This window comes from Nicotiana tabacum, chromosome 17 (genome assembly GCF_000715075.1).
Source record: "Nicotiana tabacum cultivar K326 chromosome 17, ASM71507v2, whole genome shotgun sequence".
NCBI lineage: Eukaryota > Viridiplantae > Streptophyta > Magnoliopsida > Solanales > Solanaceae > Nicotiana > Nicotiana tabacum.
In genome coordinates, this window is record NC_134096.1 from 95,288,407 (window position 1) to 95,311,917 (window position 23,511).

General features: G+C 35.6%; 2 protein-coding genes and 1 pseudogene across 2 annotated transcripts; all 3 read right to left on the reverse strand.

Moving 5' to 3' along the window:
• Positions 1-1,010: 1,010 nt before the first annotated feature.
• On the reverse strand, positions 1,011-9,456 carry LOC107774804 (putative prolyl 4-hydroxylase 7; annotated as a pseudogene).
• A 233-nt stretch (positions 9,457-9,689) lies between these two features.
• On the reverse strand, positions 9,690-14,530 carry LOC107774807 (glycerol-3-phosphate acyltransferase RAM2-like). The gene is made up of 2 exons (XM_016594455.2): positions 13,851-14,530; positions 9,690-10,725 (listed from the first exon to the last, which is right to left on the reverse strand). The coding sequence occupies exons 1-2, from the start codon at positions 14,481-14,483 to the stop codon at positions 9,826-9,828; spliced, it is 1,533 nt and encodes a 510-aa protein (XP_016449941.2). The 5' UTR covers positions 14,484-14,530; the 3' UTR covers positions 9,690-9,825.
• Positions 14,531-17,695: 3,165 nt separating this feature from the next.
• On the reverse strand, positions 17,696-20,700 carry LOC107774805 (serine/threonine-protein kinase D6PK-like). Its single transcript, XM_016594452.2, has 2 exons — positions 19,529-20,700; positions 17,696-18,717 (listed from the first exon to the last, which is right to left on the reverse strand). The coding sequence occupies exons 1-2, from the start codon at positions 20,242-20,244 to the stop codon at positions 17,844-17,846; spliced, it is 1,590 nt and encodes a 529-aa protein (XP_016449938.1). The 5' UTR covers positions 20,245-20,700; the 3' UTR covers positions 17,696-17,843.
• Between the last annotated feature and the right edge of the window lie 2,811 nt (positions 20,701-23,511).

Below are 23,511 nucleotides of genomic sequence, written 5' to 3' on the forward strand. Positions count from 1 at the left end.
CTTGGAACTCAGTCGGTTAATCTAAATATTATTGTATATTAACGTGACATTTCTGTAGGAACCCATAAACTTAAAATCATAAATTCGCCTTGTATGGGTACATTAAGTTTTTTACGCTCCTATCACACCTGTTGAGAAATTTGTGTAACATTGGTCATGTTGTCTTTCACTGTGTAATAATGATTCTTGCTTGTAAAGAACACAACTAGCGTAGAGTTATAACATATGGCACATGAAAATAAGAAAAGAATAAAACAAGAAAAGCTCCAACAAAATCTCTAGGATGCATGAGTTCTAGTGCATCCTCTAAAAATGGCAATGAAAGAGCACCTGGGCGGCTTACTTTTAGATCTAGAAGATGGTTCAGAGGTTGCCGCCGCATAAGAATTTTTATTTGTCTCTGTTCCGACAGATGTGGCGGCAACATTTGAAACCTCGTCAAATTGGATTCTTCTATATTTTTGAGAATTTCCGATTCCATGAGCAGTGGTTGTTGGTGGCCCGCCATCAACCGATATATTGAGTCTGTTGTCCCAAATGCGGCCGGAGGATCCTTGTCGCCGGAATGAAGATGATGATCTCTGTAATGTAGTCATGGATTAATCAAAGTTGTGTTGGAAATATTTGATGAATATTTCTCATTGTTTTTTATTTGGATTTTTGTTTTCCAACTGTTCATTAGTTTTCTAACTAAATTAACGGTTTTTTCTGTGGACTGTTATGTTTTTCATAATTTTCCTCTTTATCTTCTCTGGTTGGCACTTGGCAGTTAGAATTTCCATCTTTACGTATGAAATAATTAAGCCGGGGAGAAAATGGGCATCTTTTTATCCCAGGTTAAAAGTCCATTATAATTAATACTTAAATTAAGAATTTTTACGCTTATGCTAATTTTGACAAGCTAGATGAATCAGATTAGATAAACTCATCAAGCAAGGCAGTGAGGCACAGGGCTCTATAGTACCAAGTTACCAAATAATGTGATAAACGAAAAGTAAATTGCTCTATTAGCATATGGTGTCTAAAAGGGTAACATAATGTAAAAACAGATACACAACAATTGAGGATTCACTTTGCTCTACTGGTAAAATGATATAGAAAAATCCGAGTATGTATTCCTATCATGAGCACACATTACAACTCTTCCTACAATGACCTACAAAACCTTCATAGCCCACCATGGAAGAAGGATTTTTATCACATTCACCAGCAGGCGCAGTCAGGATTCTGATCGACACACTGATCTGTTGATGGTGTGTCGTCAATGGACCTTATATGAATCCACTTCGTAGCAGACTACTTCTCGCCTTCAATGACAGGGCAACTTCCATGCAAACTCAAAGGATCGGTTGTTGCATTAGGATGTACATTGAAAAACAACAATGCATCACCCTTCCTAGGTTTTACTGCAAACAAAACATGGATATGTCAGTATACTTACCATCTCACTTAATTTTGTGTCACTTTTATTCATAGGCAGATGCAGCCCATCTCAATGGGTTCAACTGAATTTCAAAGGTACATTGTTTTAAGTGCTTCACCAAGTTTAAATCTTGGATCCGACTCCCATTTTATTATCTAAATACATAATGTGCCTTACTGACTGAAAATGGCTAATACTACTTCCTACATGAATATGCTGATGGACACCTATAATGTCACATTGAAATTCACGGTGACAAATCGAATCTGCATAGCCATATTTAGCACAATCAGACCAGTCATCACCCTTTGGCTGAGATTCCGCGGCCTGCAGGTTTCAATAACAAAGAAGAAAAGAAAATTTTCGTCTCTAGTATTGTTAAAAAAGAAAAAAGAAAGCCAATAACAATTATACAAAACTGGAATTACCTCTGACCAAGGGAAAACTGTTTCTCCACCCTTTTCAACATCGGATAAATACATTAGGACAGTAGCCACGCGATGGCCACCATTTTCTTGATTGACCATGCCCATAAAATAATCATAATGTGGCTCCTATTTTTGCCCATTTTCATAATGCAATATCTGAATTGATTCTCCATTCTCTGAATAACAAGTTAGTATACAAAGTCAGAAATTCAGTTTAGGCATATAGTGATGAAGCCAATCAACACCACAGATTCCAAAGTACCTTCTGGGAGAAATGTCCAAGCAGCTATTCTGGCCTCCACATTAGCAACAACTTCATCCTTTAATGAAGAGAAACAAATAAAAAATTAAGTGTTCTTTCTCATCTAATACTTGTAACAATATTAACATTCAACACTAAATGTCCACTAGAGGTAAAGTTCTAAAAAGGAGAAGTAATAGCAACACAGAGAAGAGAGTCAGGACATGAACTAACCTGAGCTTTGACAAGAAACATGCCGGAGCTTGTCCGAACTTCACTTTCTATGCTCTCTCCTGATACATTGTCAGCTACCGTGGATTTCTCCAGTCTACCTTTAGCCTATATAAAGAAAAGGCTGGCTTTGTATATTCTTAGTAAGTAATAGTACTAGAAAACAGTCTTTTATACTACTTAGATAAAGTAATATGTGCCTAAGGAAAATTTCTTTAGTTTGGTAGCTAATTTTGTTGAATTTTTTTGATTTGGTAGTCAACTTTGTTTAATTTCTTTGGTTTGGTAGCCAACTTTGTTCAATTGTCAACATTGAAAAAGGAAAAGTGTGTGCAAATTATCAAATATTGTAGGCTTTAGAGAGTGAGGTTTCGGCTATAAAAGGAGAGTTTCAACTCTCATTTCTACACACCAACAAAGAGATAAAGAAAGAGTGAGGTTTTACAGACAAGATATAAGAAAATAGTATGTGAGAAAAATAGAGAGTGAGCGATATTGTAGTGAGGTGGGAATATCAAAAGAGGGTTATTTCTTTTGAGTATTGTAGTGTCCTTTGGAGTATTTTACTCGGACCTACAAAGTATAAAATTTCTTGCTATAGTGATATCAGTTGCTCGTCTCGGGGTCGTAGTTTTTCCCTTATTCACAAGGGTTTTCCACGTAAAAATCTTGGTGTCGTTGTCACTCTTTAATTCTTGTTAATTACCGTATCTCGGTGCTACGTTATTATTCCGCTTTTATTACTGTGAATATTATTTCTGTAGGGGGTCTATTCCCAACAACTGGTATCAGAGCACAAGTTCTGCTCATTCACAGAAATACTATTCATTGTCGGTAGTACTATACTCGGTGAAAAAAAAATGTCAGGAGTAAAGTACGAGGTAGCAAAATTTAACGGAGATAACGGTTTCTCAACATGGCAAAGAAGGATGAGGGATCTGCTCATTCAACAAGGATTACACAAGGTACTAGATGTTGATGCCAAAAAGTCTAATACCATGAAAGCTAAGGATTGGGCTGACTTGGATGAAAGGGCTGCTAGTGTAATCAGGTTGCACTTATCAGATGATTTGATAAATAACATCATTGATGAAGACACCGCATGTGGCATTTGGACAAGGTTGGAAAGCCTATACATGTCCAAAACGCTGAGTGTCAAATTATACCTGAAGAAGCAGCTATACGCCCTACACATGGGTGAAGCTATGAATTTTTTGTCATATTTAAATATGTTTAATGGACTAATCACACAACTCGCCAATCTTGGAGTGAAAATCGAGGAAGAAGACAAAGCCATCTTGCTATTAAACTAGTTGCCATCTTCATACGATAATTTGGCAACAACCATCCTGCACGGTAAGACTACCATTGAGTTGAAAGATGTCACATCGGCTCTTCTAGTCAATAAAAAGATGAGAAAAAAGCCTGAAAATCAAGGACAAGCTCTCATCACAGAAGGCAGAGGCATGAGTTATCAAAGGAGTTCGAGCAACTATAGTAGATCCGGAGCTCGTGGGAAGTCTAAGAACCGATCCAAATCAAAAGTCAGAAATTGCTACAATTGTGATCAACCAGATCACTTCAAAAGAGATTGCCCAAATCCAAGGAAGGGCAAAGGTGAAAGCAGTGGCCAGAAGAATGACGACAACACAACCGCCATGGTTCAAAACAATGATAATGTTGTCCTCTTTATAAACGACGGAGAGGAATGCATGCACTTGTCAGATCCAGAGTCGGAATGGGTAGTTGATACAACAACATCTTACCATGCCACACCGGTAAGAGAAATATTTTGTAGATATGTAGCAGGTGATTTCGGCCCTGTGAGAATGGGTAACACAAGTTACTCAAAGATTGCAGGGATCAGTGACATTTGTATCAAGACAAATGTCGGATGCACATTTGTTCTAAAGGACGTGCAACATGTACCTGATTTGTAGATGAACTTGATCTCGGGAATTGCTTTAGACCGAGATAGATACGGGAACTATTTTACAAATCAAAAGTGAAAACTCACCAAGGGATCATTGGTGATTGCAAGGGGGTTGCTCGTGGCATGTTGTACAGGACAAATGCAGAAATATGCCAAGGTGAATTGAACGCGGCACAAGATGAAATTTTTGCAGATTTGTGGCACAAAAGGATGGGTCATATGAGCGAGAAGGATTGCATATTCTTGCCAATAAATCACTTATTTCTTATGCCAAAGGTACAACGGTAAAACCTTATGACTACTGTTTATTTGGTAAGCAACGCAGAGTCTCATTTTAGACATCGTCTAAAAGAAAATTAAATATGCTTGATTTAGTATATTCTGATGTTTGTGGTCCAATAAAAATTGAATCGATGGGCGGTAACAAATATTTTGTTACTTTTATTGATGATGCTTCACGAAAATTATGGGTTTATATTTTGAAAACCAAAGATCAGGTGTTTCAAGTTTTTCAGAAGTTTCATGCTCTGGTAGAAAGGAAGACAGGCCAAAAGCTAAAGCGTCTCCAAAGTGATAATGGAGGTAAGTATACTTCAAGGGAATTTGAAAAGTACTGTTCGAGCCATGGGATCAGACATGAAAAGATAATTCCTCGAACCCCACAACACAATGGCATAGCCGAAAGGATGAACCGCACCATTGTGGAAAATGTGAGAAACATGCTTAGAATGGCTAAACTGCCTAAGTCATTCTGGGGTGAAGCAGTTCAGACAGCTTGTTACCTGATTAATAGGAGTCCATTAGTTCCGTTGGTCTTTGACATCTGAGAGAGAGTTTGGACCAACAAGGAGGTGTCCTACTCGCATCTAAATGTGTTTGGTTGCAGAGCTTTTGCACATGTACCAAAGGAGCAGAGAACAAAGTTGGTTGATAAATTTGTTCCCTGCATATTCATCGGATATGGAGATGAAGAGTTCGGATACATATTGTGGGATCATGTAAAGAAGAAGGTCATCAGAAGCAGAGATATAGTCTTCCAAGAAAGTGAAGTTGGAACTGGTGATGATATGCTAGAGAAGGCCAAGAATAATATAATTCCTAACCTTATTACTATTCCTTCTATTTCTAACAATCCCACAAGTGCAAAAAGTAGGACCGACGAGGTTGCCGGGCAGGGGGAGCAACCTGGTGAGGTTATTGAGCAGGGGGAGCAACTTGATGATAATGTCGTATAAGTGGAGTACCCCCCTCAGGAAGAAGAATAACCTCAACCTATGAGGAGATCAGAGAGGCCAAGGGTAGAGTGATGCAAGTACCCTTCCACAGAGTATGTCCTCATCAGTGATGAAGGGGAGGCATAAAGTCTTAAGGAGGTGTTGTCTCATCCAGGAAAGAACCAATGGATGAAATCCATGCAAGAGGACATGGAATCTTTGCAGAAAAATGGCACGTACAAGCTGGTTGAACTTCCAAAGGGTAAAAAACCACTCAAATGTAAGTGGGTCTTTAAACTCAAGAAAGATGGAAATGGCAAACTGGTCAGATACAAAGCTCGATTGGTGGTTAAAGGTTTCGAGCAGAAAAAAGGTATTAATTTTGATGAAATTTTCTCACCTGTTGTCAAAATGACTTCTATTCGAACAATTTTGAGCTTAGTAGCTGGCCTAGATCTTGAAGTGGAGCAGTTGGATGTGAAAACTGCATTTCTTCATGGAGATTTGGAAGAGGAGATCTATATGGAGCAGCCAGAAGGATTTGAAGTAGCTGAAAGAAAACACATGGTGTGCAAACTGAATAAGAGTCTTTATGGGTTGAAGCAGGCACCAAGGCAGTGGTACAAGAAGTTTGACTCATTCATGAAAAGTCAAACTTACACAAAGACATATTCTGATCCATATGTATACTTCAAAATATTTCTAACAACAACTTTATTATTTTATTATTTTATATGGATGACATGTTAATTGTAGGAAAAAATAAGGGGTTGATCGCAAAGTTGAAGGGAGATTTGTCCAAGTCATTTAATATGAAGGACTTGGGCCCAACACAACAAATTCTAGGTATGAAGATAGTTTGAGAGCGAACAAACAGAAAGTTGTGGCTGTCTCAGGAGAAGTATATTGAACGTGTACTGAAACGCTTCAACATGAAGAATGCTAAGCCAGTCAGCATACCTCTTGCTAGTCATCTAAAGTTAAGCAAGAAGATGTGTCCTACAACAATAGAGGAAAAGAAAAGCATGACTAAAGTTCCTTATTCCTCTTCCGTCGGAAGTTTGATGTATTCAATGGTATGCACTAGACCTTATATTGCTCACGCAGTTAGTGTTGTCAGCAGGTTTCTTGAAAATCCTGAAAAAGAATACTGGGAAGCAGTCAAGTGGATACTAAGGTACTTGAGAGGTACCAGGGGAGATTGTTTGTGCTTTGGAGGATCTGATCCAATCTTGAAGAGCTATATAGATGCTGATATGGCAGGTGACATTGATAACAGAAAATTCACTACTGGATAATTGTTTACATTTTCACGGGGAGCTATATCATGGCAGTCGGGGATGCAGAAGTGTGTCGCACTCTCTACAACTGAAGCGGAGTATATTGTCGCTATTGAAGCTGACAATGAGATGATATGGTTGAAACAGTTCCTTCAAGAGTTTGGATTGCATCAGAAAGAATATGTCGTCTATTGTGACAGTCAAAGTGCAATAGACCTTAGCAAGAACTCCATGTACCATGCAAGGACCAAACACATCAATGTGAAATATCATTGGATTCAAGAAATGGTAGAGAATGAATCTCTAAATGTCTTAAAGATTTCTACAAGTTAGAATCCCGCAGATATGCTGACTAAGGTGGTACCAAGAGACAAGTTTGAGCTATGCAAAGAACTTGTCAGCATGCACTCAAACTAGAAGACAGTGCTACCTCCTCTAGATGAATGAGACTGGAGGGGGAGATTAATGAGGTCCATCTCATTCAAAAGCCAAAGTAATAGGCATGTGCCTAAGGAAAATATTTTTTGCTTGGTAGCCAACTTTATTGAATTTTTTTGGTTTGGTAGCCAACTTTGTTTAATTTCTTTGGTTTGGTAGCCAACTTTGTTTAATTGTCAACATTGAAGAAAAAGAAGGAAAATGTGTGCAAATTGTCAAATATTGCAGGCTTTAGAGAGTGAGACTTTGGCTATAAAAGGAGAGCTTCAACTCTCATTTCTACACACCAACAAAGAGATAAAGAAAGAGTGAGGTTTCACAGACAAGATATAAGAAAATATTCTGTGAGAAAAATAGAGAGTGAGCGATATTGCAGTGAGGTGAGAATATCAAAAGAGGGTTATTTCTTTTGAGTGTTGTAGTGGTTTTTGGAGTACTCGGACCTACAAAGTGCAAAATTTCTTGCTATAGTGATATCAGTTGCTCGTCTCGGGGCCGTGGTTTTTTTCTTATTTACAAGGGTTTTCCACGTAAAACATCTTGGTATCGTTGTCACTCTTTTATTCTTGTTGCTACTTATTATTCCGCTTTTATTAATGTGAATATTATTTCTGTAGGGGGTCTATTCCCAACAAAACAAACATAGTAACTAAACACTCAAGTAATAGGCAGTGTTAATAAGAAATTATTTTCTCTCATACCAAGTAGGAGAAGTGTATACGGGTAAAACCGGGCCTGCTAAACACTTCGATTTTCTGGTAAGCCAAAACGGAACAGAAACGTGACCGTAATGAATCGGAGTCAGAACGAGGAGCCTCATATTAGTTCTCGGGCAAATCATCTGCCCTCGGAGGTATTGTGGGTCATGTCCTCCAGGTCCGGTTCAAGGATTAAGACTTCGGAGGGTATTATCAAACAGCTACACATGACTAACAGAGAGCCGTGATGTCCGTGCCCAATCGGATATCACGGCATGAATCTCGGCAGAAAATCAATGATTAGCAAAATAGAAGATTTTTACCTTTCTTAGAATTGTACTTAGGGTAAAACTCTCCTACTATATAAAGGAGAAAATTTATTATTTATGGGACACATTGTAACACGCATATCAAGACAATTAATTTCAATTCTCTTTATTGTTCGAAGTTCCTATTCTTGTTCTTAAGTTTTTCATAAGTATAAGCTTGGAATCGAGGGCAGGTTCTTCATCGAGCCATCAACCGATCTCGGAATCACCCTTAAGTTTTATTTGCTTAATCTAACGTCATTAATCACTCGTATTGAATTAATCCACATATTCTTAAAATCACATATAAATTCAATTGTTATCCGTTTTTTAGGGTAAACAAGTAGTAACTATATTAAATGAGCTTTAATTAATCGCACTACTAAAGGGCAACCTGATGCACTAAGCTCCTGCTATGCGCGGGATCTGGGGAAGAACCGGACCATATGAATCTATTGTACGCAGTCTTACCCTGTATTTATGTAAGAAGTTGTTTCCCAAAATTCAGAAAGAAAGAGAGGAATAGAGAGCAGCTGCACAAGAAAGAGGAAAAAGGCTGACGAGAGATGAGATGATCACACCTTTCATCAGTCAAAAAAATTTCTATATATGAAAGCCCTGCATATAATTCAAATCAATATCAAGCATCAAATTACCCATAAAGCTGCATTCTTTCCAACTGTCGGATATCAGCGATAAAAAGACTAAATATTAAAGGGTAACAAACCTGGGGTGCCATGAAATTTGAGTGACCCGTGTTGGATCAATTGAAGTCGACGAAGAGCCACTCCTCAATTTCAGAATTGATGATTTTCTGGAAGAAAAAAAAAAAGCAAAGGCATTGATAAACATTATTCAAATAAGTAACAGTATACTAACTTGTAAAAGAGCGAGAGATGATAGGAATTACGTTTCTTTATAACTGCTCCATAAGGAGAATCGAAGAGAAGAATGAGAAATGTCTGGGAAAATGGAAATGAAATATAGAAGAAGTAAAAGTCGATAATCCATCACAGTTCAGACAACCACACTTCTATGCTTTGTGCGTAGTCTCTTGTTGCACTTAGAAATGAACTACTTTTTCCTATCGAGAGAAACTTTTTCGTAGATTACTTTCCTGTATGTATTAAGGTAAGTAATTTATGCTACATGTTTCTTCAAATAAGTTACTATGAGAAAAGTTAAGACAATTAAATAAGGAAAGAACTTATGCCTATCAGTCATGATTTCATTCTTATTCTCATTTTAAGAACTTACTATTCTTTAAAAAATACCTTTTTAAGAAAGTTGAAGCTTTTATACTGCAAATGGACAATAACTATCCCGATTTTTTTTTAAAATTCGCATGACTGGCTAAACTAATTAAGAAGAATATGTTCACTCTAAAGATCAAATTGCAATGTTTAAATTATGTAACTATGTGATTCTTGTTTAGTCTGATAAATATACCAATTATAGTTTATTTGTATGAAGATTCGAAGCCAAATGATCAATAACTTTAATGAGTTTTTTTATTTATTTTTTGCAGTTTATTTCTGTTTCTCGTCAACTGTTAACTGTTTAATTCTCTCTACAATTTGGAACATGACCACAAATGAAGACAACTACTAAAGCCCGCACAATATTCTCTATTAGCAGCCCATCACTTTCTTGCGTGCAAGTCCTGGTTTTGTTGTCACAGTTCCATCATTTCCAGCCAAAGCACTGTACTTATCCTTCCTAGTAAAATTAGTGCACTCATACGATAATGTTGCGGCGATTGTCCTCTGTATATAATTCGCCACATCGTGACTTGATTTTCCAGCTCTACAAGTCAAGTCATATGGCAATTTATTCAAAAATGTCACTTCATATGCAGGACTGGGATTCATGAAAAAATAAAATGGGTCCATTCCTTTCCATCCTCTAGCCGTCGTGCCATGGAACATGCTCATTTTATTAGACATAGCAACAGGAACAAGTTCATCGGTCAATTCTGCAAATAAGGCCGAAAATCTAAGTAAAAATGGTTCCCTACACGTTGTCCCTTCGGGGCATATAACCAAATCACCTTCTTCTAACAATTTCTTGATCATATTAGCATCCGTTACACGATCACGGCTAAGACGAACCGTTTTAATAGGTGAAATAATCTCAGATAGCCGTGACAATGAATATGTGACTGCAGGTATGGGCCGGCCAAGGGCTGTTGATAGGAAAATTGGGTCGAGAAGAGTTCGATGAGAGCAAATGAATAAGACCCCGGTTTGGCCCGTGGATTTTTGGGCCGGAGGAGGTGGGTTGCCTTTGACTTTGACTCGAACACCAAGAGCCCAAAAAGCGTAATAGACTAGTGGCATCGGTAGGAGCGAGCCAGCGGCTATGCGCAAGCATGCTAAGAGGAAACCAATTGGGATCCAAAGAATTATCATAAGTGCCATTAAAGGACTTGGTTTTTGAACAAGTCGGCCGTCGTGGAAAACTATAGGCTTTGGTAATTTGTCTTGGTTCAAAGGCTTCACACCAGGTTCTGGTCGTACTATGTAGCTTTCCTGCAAAGAGTAATAGAAGATGAATCATATTATTTCTATCTTAAATATAAAGAAATTTTATATTAATAATACATTTAAAAACGTAATAGCAGGTTATTTGTCATTTATAAATGACACGATCTTGTAAAAATATACTACGTAAAACTTCAATTTTATCACTTGCATTGAAGACCTTCTTGTTTGTGCTAGTAATAAGTTATTACTCCCTCGTTTTCATTCTATAGATTGTTGTTTCACTGCATGTCGATTGTCAATAATAAAATATAGGTACAAGGTTTCCAAATAAAGAAGGATCTAAATGCACTAAGTGTATTTTAAGGTGTTTTATAAGGTAACTTGTCCTATTTTCAGGTATAATATTATTATTTTTTTTATGCATGGTTACCTAAAATTTTACTTTTATGTGGCTTGATATTACATTATCTATACTATATTAAAAGTACGAAAATCCTTAGTGAAATGTCGTTCGTCTTTTTTACCATTCAAAATTAAAGTTTACACTAGACAAATTAATCATTTAATTATTTTTTAATATTTAGAAATATTCATTTAATTAATTCCCTACTATTTATGAAAACTCATTTAATTATTTTTCTAATATATAGGACTTTGAAATCAACTAAATCTTTACTTATTAGTAAGTTTTTTTCTTATTTTAGTTATGTAGATTAATTCTACCCAACTTTGCATCTTAAACGTGTGTAGTTAACATTATGACTCAAGGTAGTTGTCACTTTTTCATTTTTGCATTTTACTTAAACTTATTGAGGGGTTTGGATTTTGGCACTCTAATAAAGTGAATAAAATAATTAAATTTTATAATTTATTATAATCATATGTTGGTCAATATTTTTATCCGTTGCTAGAGCCGTCAAAAAACGGGCTAACCCAGCCCAAGCCTCGTAGGCTTTTAAATTTGGTGGGCTAGGCAGGGTCGGGCCGCCACATAAATGGGCCTTGAAATGGCCAGCCCAACCCAGCCCTAAGAGGGCCGCGGGCCGGCCCTTCAATTTTTTTTTTTAGAAAAAAGAATTTCTTTACATACTTAAATATTTTTTCGTGACATAGTCGATTAAAAATGTAAACAACTTCTGTTTGCTTAGAGCGTACAAAAAGCTTGATATTTGATGATGAATCTCGTAATTGAAATACAAATTCTCTGTATCTCTAACTCTACTTTTTTAAAGTTACATGAATATTTTCTTAATACTTTTCTTTTATTTTCCTCAGATTCAGGGATTGCTTCAATAAGTTTATATGCTGAGATTTTTTAATTTAGGATTAACATCATTTGCTGATTTCATCATTATAGTTCATAAAGTTTTTAAAATTCCTAAAATTTACTAGTGGTCAATTTTCTTTTTTGTATTTAAAATTGATATTTTTCTATACTGAAGAGCAATTTAAATATTAATAATATATTAAAGTAATCCAAGCTGATCATTGGCCACTTAAAGTAATATTTTCTTTTAAAAAAAGATTATTATTGGCCATCCAAAACTTTTCGAGTTCGTTATTAATTAAACAAAAGAAAAATTAATTTTGTCATATTACATGCATGTCAAAAATTTAAATTTTAGTTGATATGGAAGGGTAAATGAGCAATCTAGGGTTGGGGAATTAGGATTATAGTTAATAGTTTTTTTAGTTTTTATTTTTTTTTTACATATTAAATATCTAATAGTTAATTAATTTTTGGCCTACGGGCCGGCCCAGGCCCCAGCCTCAGTCAAGCCTCAAGGGCTAGCGGGCTAACTTGGGCCGGACTTCTAAGCCTCAGTTTTAAATAAGCTAAAAAAAATCTAGCCCAACCCTACCCAAATAGCGGGCTGGGTTGGGCTGGCCTCACGGGCCAAGCCCATTTTGACCGCTCTACCGCTGCAGATAGATTTACATTAAAAAATAAATTATAGTTTAAATATTTTTTTAATATTTAAAGTTTTAAAAATAACTAAAATTTTCTACGTGAACTGTCAGATCGATATTTTTATCCTTTGAACATAAAATTCTTATTGGATAATAATATAGTTATAATAAATATTAAACTTGGGATGATTTAATATTAAAAATTTGAATGAAGAAAAACTATTTCCTCTAATGTTTAGAATGAATAATTAAACTTTTGAACTAATTTAACAAAATAAGTTTTTTAATCAACTAATTAGCTAGAAAATCCAATTAACTTATTTTACAAATTCATCGTATAAGTAATTGCAAAACTTGTAGTGCACATAATAATATTGATGGTAAAAGAAATAAAAAAAATAAAGCAAAATTAGTTACAATATAGTATTGAGAGTCAAATTGATAAAAATACAAACTTAAAGTAATAAGGATAAAATAGTAGAAGATAAAATAAATTCTAAATGAGTTATCATTATTTTATTTTTCCTTTGCATTTGTTCAACAAATGATAAGTTCCTATAATTTTTATTATTAAGTTATGTATTAGAAAATATTAACTCAACATCGGTCTTTTTTAGACTTTACATTGTCACTTATTATTTTCTTTTTAAGGAGCTATAGAGCCAACATCTACATTCTCAAATGTCTAAAAGACCAAAATATTTAATTCGTTATTTGACAAATCTTTGGAGAATTGCAATGAACTATTTTTGTGTGATCACTTGTTTGTTTCGAGTATTAAGTTACACAACAACAATAATTTTTGTAAGATATTTCCAAAGAAATTCTCAAAAATCACAATAAGGCATATGAGGACTTCTACGAGCATGATCTTTTCATAATAAGCTAGCTAAATGGGATCAATGTTCAACATTATATAATTTTTTGTAATTTTTATTTTATAAGCTACGTAAAAAATTAGCATGACACCTGTAAAATTTTTGCAATGAATAAATCTTATATTAAAAATATTGGCTAAGATGATTGAAAACTTCTATATTGTCATCTTTTTTTTCATTTATTGAGTTGCTAAATAAAATCAACAATCATCATTTATAGTATTTATGTAGTTTTTAGAAAATATGTATTTATTGAGAATGAATACACGCGTCGCAAGACTAGTGAGAATATAAAAGTGAAACTCATATAAAATTGTGTTTTTTTCTTAAAATTTTATAAAACAGATTAAAAAAAGAAATAGCACCATAAGAGGTACAAACCTTGCATAAATTCATGAAGGGAAAATCAGTCTTGCGATCACCAAGTCCAATATCAGGTACAGATGTAGAACCAAAGGCCTTTTGAAGTGCCACAGCCTTATTTTCACCTACAAGAATTCCAGGTTTATTCACAAACCCAGTGGCTCTTCCTTTATACGCAGATATCTCTGTCCCAATAACCAAATCAGCGCCTAAATATTCCTTCAAAAATGGTTCAACCATAATCCTAGGATTCGCTGTAAGAACACATCTTTTCCCACATGACGAGAAAACACGCCATGTCTCAGGGTGCAAGTCGCTAAAATAGAATTTAGGCAAAACAGCACGAGCCACGGACTCGAGATCGGACACTTTCATCCCAACAAATGTTGCAAAAATTAAGACTCTTATGCCTGCGGATTCGGAGATGAAATAGTAGAGAAGTCCAGCAAAAGGAGATGCTAATACTAAAAAAAGAAGCCTAAAAATACCACCAACTTCAAAGGCAACAAGTGCAAAATAAGGGAAAGAGCTACGTCCAACAAGTAAAGTTCCATCCATGTCTGCTACTACTGTGTGGTTTTCTCGCCCCTTTGATTCACATTGTTGGATTGTTGGGAATTTAGGAGGAGAATTTGAATCTAATTTAGCCATTGATTTATGTTGTATTAAGCACTAAATAATGGCGCTTATCACTTCTAGGGAATGTTCAAATCGATTGACTTTCTTGTGCCTTAAATATAGAGCTTAGCTACGGTATAAACAAGCTGCATTTCATATGTGGACAAACATTTAACGTGATATCCAAAATGGTTTATCTCTCTTTTCTCTTTGGGATTACCGAGATTATCAAGGTTAATGACATAATGTTATTGTCATGCTAATTTTAGCACTACAATTAATTCGTAGTACTATCAAATACGTTCATCGGACATGTTATTTTTCATTCCGATCCTTTTTATCTGTTACTTTAATCAATTTCGGTCCAAAATATTTGTCACTTTAAAAAACTAAGAAAGCGGAGTTAAATTATTTTTTTAATTCCACCCATAATACTCCAAGAAAGCATAGTAGTTACTTATTAAGTAACCATTTAAGTAAGAGACGATAAAGTAATTTAGTAAATAATCTATATAGTTAATGCTATTAAATTCCTTACGGGTTGCCAAAACTTTAAATGACGGGTAAAAAGGACCCGAGGAAGAACCTTACAGAAGCAGTTTGAGGGTTTTGTAAACCCACTGAACTTGTTATAGGTGCACCGTTCAGTTTACATTAATTTCCTAAAAGAGTAGGGCTGCGTATTGTCATGTACTATGTTAATAATACTGAAAGTTGTTAGAGTTTTACCCGACTTAATTATCCTTTCTAAGCCACAATATTCTTGTAAATTCCGTCTCAATAAGACGTAAAGTTAGTTGGGAAATTATATTGACTCGTTATGTAGCATATTCTATAAACATCTTTGACGAACCCGCCAGCGTTTGTCAGATTTCACTCTTGAACACCGGAGTGGAGCTAGTATTTGAGATAACGGATTCGGCAGAAGTCGGTAACTTTTGTCCAAATCATATATTTATGTATACGGATAAAATTGAGCTCACTGAACACCTCGATTTTCCGGTGAGACAAACGGAGCAGGAACATGACCGTAATGAATTGGAGTCGGAGCGAGGAGCCCCTCGTATCGGGGCTCGGGCAAAACACCTGCCCTCGGGGGTATCGGGGCCATGTCCTCCGGGTACGATTTGAGGATCAAGACTTCGGAGAGCATTACCAAACAACTGCACACGACTAACAAAGGACCGTGATGTCCGTGCCCAACCGGATATCACGACGTGAATCTCGGCCCGTATCGACAAAAGATCAGTGATTAGCGAAACTGAAATTTTTTACCTTTCTTAGAATTGTACTTAGGGCCTACTATATAAAGGGGAAGCTGATTATTCATGACAGACATTGTAACACGCATACCAAGGCAATTTATTTCAATTCTCTTTGTTGTTCAAAGTTCTTATTTTTGTTCTTAAGTTCTTCGTAAGTGTAAGCTTGGAATCGAAGGTAGTTTCCTCATTGAGCCATTAACCGAGTTCAGAATTACTCTTATCATTGGTTTGGCCATTTATTACGTATTTCATTTACTTAATCTAACGTCATTAATCACTTGTATTGAATTAATCCGCATATCCTTAAAATCACATATAAATTCAATTGTTACCTGTTTTTTAGGGTAAAAAATTTGTTTTGAAAAATTCATTGAAGATGTACAAATTATTAATTTAGAATCCAGTAACTTCAAATGACTAGAATCTCAAATCCATAAACTTTAAATTCTGTATCCGCCGTTACTTGAACATCAGATACATAGATGCTTCTTTCTACATTTTAGTGTAGAACATAGCCATAAATATGTTAAAAGTTCGAAAAGAAATAATTAATTACAATCTTAATGAGATTGCTAAAGTGATCATTAAAAGTAATTAAAGGTAGGAACAAGAAGGATTTTTCCTGGAGCCATATCCCAGGATGAGTTGACATTATATGGCCTGTTTTATACACACGAGAATAAATTTAAGATATAGTAACTTTTTTGCATTCATGATTGGCATTATATTGGAAATCTTTCGGCATACATGATCATTCAATCTCTTTATCTTTTTTTCAGGATCATCGATATTTGGCAGTTTAGACGCCGGAAAAATTGATTGCTTCAATACATGATCACCTCTCGCAATTAAGTTAACTGCCTAAGTGTGTAATTTTATGTGTATCTAATGGGTAGCTTATAAGCAATCTGCAATCTGCAATCTTTTACCTGATGAGCTGGCTTTTAAAATCAAAGTTAGATGGGTCCAAACATATGGTATCAGTCAAATAAATTAGAACGGAGTAGTTATACACTACACTCTAATATCAGACTAGCGGGAGGCTTGAGCAGCTTATAAGCAGTCCGCAACCTTTCGCCTTATGAGCTAATTTTTGAATTATAGCTAAGTGGAGCCGGAATAATATGGACTTACAAGATCACATAATATGATAGCCTAAGGTTGTCGTACATACAACTGGATGCAATTTTGTATCATATTCTTCATTTTAACTTTTGAGTGGTAAAATGCTTTTGTCTTTTTGAAATCAAAATGCATTTAAAGATGTGTCATTCCCTTGTTCCATCCGTATCTATGAAAATGCACTTTGGAAAAAACACAGTAGCTTCCTGCCTATGATTCCATTGCACAAGCTTCGATTCAAGAAATTGGTTCCACTTTAATCTGGTACCTAGACTGCACAACCCTGAACAGAATGTCGGCATCCAACTCAAGATATTACTGTTTTTGAGGAAAACTAAAGAAGAATGATAGACTAAAGACAACAGAAAGCAAATAGATTTTTTCCAGCACAGTTTCGAAAGAAAGAAAATACCCAAAATAAGCCCACCCCCCTTGTAGAATCGTCAGTCAAAGCAACACTGACATATAAGGTGGAAAACGACACTGACTCAACACTGCAAAATTTGTAACAAAAGAAAACTTTATCATCATTTGTCCACATGTTTAAGTTGCTTTATATAAACTACAGAAGATGTTTTTATAGGAAAAGTCCTTGTGTTGTCCTTGTTCAAGACAAAGATAGCCTCTGTTAAAGTGTGTCCTGAAAAGTGTGGTTTCACCACCTCAAACGGAGGGTCCTCAACGAGTATCTAATTAACAGAATGAAACAATGAATAGAAAAGGTATTCTGCTACTTTTATATTCCTTTCACTTTACTGAAAGTATTTAACATGAAAAGGAAAACCATTTTCAGGAGATTCCAATGCCTTTTTCTTTTTGTAAGTTTCTATTGGAAAGCAGTTAAAAGAAGAAAGTTGGTGGGAGAACTACTTGTATACTTCTGGCATGTAATAAAGAAAACATAATTGTAAAGTGAAACAAATTACTTTCTAACCAAAATGAAAATCAAAGATGGCCATTTAGTTGCATCAAGAACGACACCTACAAATCCACCTCCAAGATTTATTCAGAAAAATTCAAAATCTAAATAAGGACCAGATGATCTATCCGAATCAGAAGCAGCCTTCTCGTTTGCATATGACGATGACTTGCAAGATTGTTTAAAAAATGTAAGATCAACTGGTTTAGGAATCTCTGGAGGATGAGTACTTCGAATGAGAGCCCAGTTAACGCTTTCAAAGAAAGGATGTTGTTTGATCTCTGTAGCACCTCTTTTAAATCCTAGTCTTTTTTGAGGATCCTTCATAAGTAGACCTCGGATCAAATCTTTTGCAGCAAAACTAACTGTTGATCCCTCAGGGAACTTTAGAGGTTGACCGACAACATTAAATAATGTCTCTCTATTTCCATTGCCTTTAAATGGTGTCTTCCCGTGAAGTAACTCGTACAGAAAAATCCCAAATGTCCACCAATCAACAGCACTACCATGACCGTCGCCTCTAATTATTTCTGGGGCTAAATATTCATGTGTTCCAACAAAGGACATAGATCGAGCTGCAGTTGGCTCTGCGACCAGCACAGGAAGTGAACCAGCAGACACCACGGGTGTACGATCACCTCTCGTTTTGGTTGTTTTTTGGTTGAGGAGACGAGGCTTAAAACACGAAGGTTGAAAGCATGAAGGCTCTACACAGACAGGTAATTTGCACGCTGGATCAATGCATGATGGCTGGATACAGTATGAAGAGATAGCACAAGATGGCTCATCGCTGGATCTTAAAAGGGTGGGACTAACACAACATCTCAACGACAAATCAAAATCTGACAGCATTATATGGCCATCTTCCCTCACCAAAACATTTTCAGGCTTTAAATCTCTGTATACAACGCCCATCATGTGTAAATACTCAAGGGCGAGCAACACCTCTGATACATAAAACCTGCCACCAGGAAAAGGAAAAAAACTCTTTATGAGACTTCAAAATAGACAGAAAATTGGAAGTTTAATACCAAAATTGAGACCAAATAAAATGCACTGTTGCATGGCATTAAGGTCCAGTTAGAATAGATCATGTTCCCCATTTAAATTCATCTCAGACCATCATTATACTATAGACCATGCTTAAATATTTCAAGTATAATTACAAGATTCTGAATTTCCATTTTTTCATGGATTTTATGAAAGCAAAGTGAATAACCTTATGCTTCAACAGTGGCTAATACTAAGTGAAAGTGTTAACAAACTGCATTCCTAGGATTTGAAATTAGGGACACAAACGATCGAAAGTAATGAGCAATCACCATTAAAACTCTAATGTCACACACGCTGCCAGGGGCGAAGCTATGTGTGGCTAAGGGTGGTCAACTGAACACCCTTTGCCGAAATATTACATTGTGTATAGACTGAGATATTACTTGTTTGTTAGTCATCAAAAAATAGATTTTGAACACCCTTGCATAGCCCACTGACAAAAGGTGTTCAAAAACACCCTTATTGAATTTTCTGGCTTCGCCACTGCATGCTGTATAGGGAACTCAAGGAAAATCAGCAAGCCAGACCCGTGATGAAATGACTAGCAGCAGAGCACTAAGTTTATCAAACAACATCAAGCGACATAAGACACTTAATCCAGATACCTATGGTACTACGTGAAACAAAGAAACAAATACAAATTGAAAATTTTGGTACGTATGCAGTCAAATTGGCAATTACACAGTTGAAAATTGCAGAAACTAGAATAAAAGACAAACCTTGCAGCTTGTTCTGTAAAATGTTTGCCGGGCTGGCGCTGCCTGAGCAAATGAAGATCTCCTCCACTACAGAACTCCATCAGCAAACACGAAAACTTCTCTGTTTCGAAATGTGAATAAAGGGTTGGGAGGAACGGATGGTCTAACAAGCCCAAAATTTCCCTCTCAGTTTGAGCTCTCATCACCTTCTTCCGCCCAGCTAACATCCCTTTGTCCATTACTTTCATTGCAAACAAGCATCCCATCCCCCTTAACTCTGCCAAATAAACGCTCCCAATATCGCCAAATCCAAGCTTTTTCAAAAGCCTAAAATGGGCCAAGCCCAACTCTCCATTTTTCCCTTTGACGCATTGTATTGCATCCCACCGAATATCGTTACCCTTGTGAGGTTTTGATGCACAAATGCCCCTGAAACTAGCCTCATTTGGGTCAGCACTGTTGCAATAACTAACTGAACTAAAACTGGTATTTTCACTGTCAACATATTCAACAGCCTTTTCCAATTCAACATTCAAAGATTCCATTTTTTTCCCTTCAAAACCACCATCAGAACTCAGTTTACTGCCTATGCTATTATTCTCAGATAGGGTAAAGCTAGTACTACAAAAATCAATGCTAGTACTGTTAGTATTGCTAATACTAAGGTCTTGGAAACTGACCTTGAGAGAAGTGGGCTCAGTGTCTATGCTATTATTGGCTTCTCCTCTATTATTCATGACTGACTATAGGGACGAAAGACACCTGTTTGATGAAATGACTGAAAGAAGTAGAAATGAGATTTGGGGTTTAAAGCCTAAAGAGTTTGGCAAAAGGAGGGAAAATGAATGGTGGTCAAATGGGGTTTTGGTGACGCCGAGGTAGTCAAAGAGAAATGAGAGAGAGAATATGCTAAAACTTGTGCATATAAGGACTCAAAAGGGTATTCAAATTTGAATGGGTAGTCATCTATTTACACACTCTTAGAAATCAAACAGCTTGAGACAAAATATATAGGACCAGTTACAGTTAAATATACACCCACTCTATTTAATACAACGATTTGTGTGTTTGTGTTGGGAGTAACAAGGATGCAAAAGCCTATCACATTTTTATAAACATAAACAACCCAACCCACAATTTTTAATGCCATATTGCCTAAGTCTGTCACTTCTTGTTGCACATAAAGTGCAATGTGGGCCAATTAGGTCTTCTTCGATTTCTATTGAGTACTTATTTTTTTTGGTTTGGGGGGGGGGGGGGTAACAGTTTATAGTGCCAAGATAATCTCAGTCCCCATATATTTGAATACTTATCTGAGTTGTATTTAGCATCCAGAAGGAACTAGTTTTCAGTAACAATAATTCAAATATTATTAATCCAACTAGTAATTGAATGTTTACCAGTTCATTCGATAAATATAGATACTCTTATATTTACTTGTTCCCAATTTTGTCGAGAATCACTAATTATTATTTCTATGTGTTCAAATAGTGAAATGGTTTCTTGCAGAAATATAAGATAATGATACATATAATGAAACTGATATGGACGGTCCCTTTTTAAGATTCAGTATAACAACAACAACAAAAAAAAAAAAAAAAAAAGTGATAGATAGGGGTGGATTGGTTAGAAGTCCATTACTAAGATGGTCACTCAACTATTCGAAATTATCTACCAAAATCATCTTTCTTTCGTTTGTAACAACAAAGTCACTTAACTATGCCAATAGCACTCAAAATGTCACTCAATTAGATTTCTCAAATTTTTGATCGCCAAATACCTATTTTACCCTCTAAATTATTAATTTTTATCTTCTTTTTTTTTTTTAGCTTTTTAATATAATAATTTTTTTCTCTTTTTAATTTATATTATGGACTTACCTTAGAATAAATAAATTTTATTTTTAAATTAAAAAAAATTAAAATAGCATTTAAGGATATATAATGTTAGAATAATAAAATATTGAGCATAGTAGAAAGTTAATTAGAACAATTTGTTCATAATAATAATTTTGATATTAACAAAAAAACTCAAAAAATTATTTACACAATAGAGAATAAAAGAAAATAAAAGTTTTAAAATATATATTCCATGCACGTACTATAGAAAATAATTATTTAAAATAAAGGTATTTTTGTAATATACATTACATATTCTTGAATATTATGCCCAATTATATTATTATTTCGACATTATATATGCTAGAAAAATATTTTTTTTATTTTTAAATAAAATATTTTGTTCTATAGGTAAGTCTAAATGTTGATTAAAAAGAGAAAAAATTATAATATTAAAAGGGCAAAAAAAAAAGCAAAAGATAAAAGTTAATAATTTAGAGAGTAAAATATGTATTTATTTGGCTATCTAATATTTGATAAATCTGGTTGAGTGACCTTCTGAGTGTTATAAGCATAGTTGAGTGACTTTGTTATTACAAACGAAAGAAAGATGACTTTGGTAAATAATTTTGGAAAGTTGAGTGACCGTATGAGTAATGGACTCGATTGGTTAGGTTGCTAACAATAAAACTAGTCAGCAATTTTGAATCTCAGTCCTCCAAAATTTAAATATTTCTCAGAACTTATTGACAATTCAATGATCCAGAAGGAACTAGTTTTCAGTACCAATTTTGACCACGAAAAAGTTGAAGTCCCAACTATGTTCAATACATATTGTTTCAATTCAAATATCATTAATCCTACTAGTAAGTGAATATTTACCTGTTCATTCAATCAATATAGATGCATTCATGTTAACCTGTTCCCGACTAAGTTCAGAATCAATTTCAACCATTGTTTTAAAAGGCGTGAGGCGTTTTATTTGATACAGGACGAGACGTAAGTCTTGGGACGTGGGGCGTAAGCCCCACATATCTTTATTTTTTTTAATTTATAAATTAATAATATAGCATTGTAAAACAAAAAATATAAAAAGTACATTCAAAGTTCAAGAAAACTGAAAAAATTAAAGAAACTCATAGAAAATAAAATATCTAGCAGGTTTTACAAATATAAAAAATGCATTACTAATAAATCAACTATAACGTCTTAAAGCAGAGAAGGATCTTATGCCACCGGTGACCGGCCTTGTTGTATCTAAAATGACTTCGAGCATCCAGCTTCACCACTGCCGCCTGCTCTTTCCTTCTTTGGCACTTCCGAGTAGCAGCTTTATCGGAAAATTTCTCATCTTAGTAGGAGCTTTCCAAAGAAATAGCTTAGTAGCCACGACCGGATACTCCTATCCCACCATGCCTGGCCCTTTATCTTACCTTAAGAAGAAAGAGAATAAAATATTATTTAATGGTGGAAATGACATGTCAAACGTACCTATCAGAATCGGAACACGAAGGATTCAGTATAGCAGCCCTGGTTCGTTTGCGCTGCGCGTTCCCGCTGGACTTTCTTCATCCCCCTCTATCAAAATGATCAAAAAAGGACCTCTCTAGTTACAGAGAAAGATAATAAGATGCTTACTTCTTTCAATGTACATGATTTTGTATTAACTTCCATACTGAATCAATCTGGAACTCCAGATGTGTAAGTAGCGGCCATCTCTACCACGTCCTCCTTAACGTCCCTTGTTATCTCGTGCGAAATTCTTCCTCTGTTGAGGCTTCTGCTGGTCATCTTTACCAGCTCTATCTCCTCTCCTGCCACCCCGACCTAATTCATGATAAGCCCACCAACTGTTTAGTCGGGTGGCGGTCGTTAGGTCACCTATTTTGAATCGGGGATACTTCTGCGTTATCGGCCTTTGCAAACGGGGTCGGCATGAGACGTCTGTTCTCTTTTTTAGAACATGTGCCTTACTACGGAGTTCGGGGTTTCCTTTCAATCCACATCGAAAAATTTAGGCTTTCTCTACTGGGAGTCATCAAAGGAGGAATGGGCATACGCATACCCCTTTCCTATTTTGCTTTGCCGCCTATTAAGAGAGAGAGGTCTATGAACTTGTGCTTCAACTTTCACTGGCGGGCTTTCGTCATCCATATCCTCTGTTGC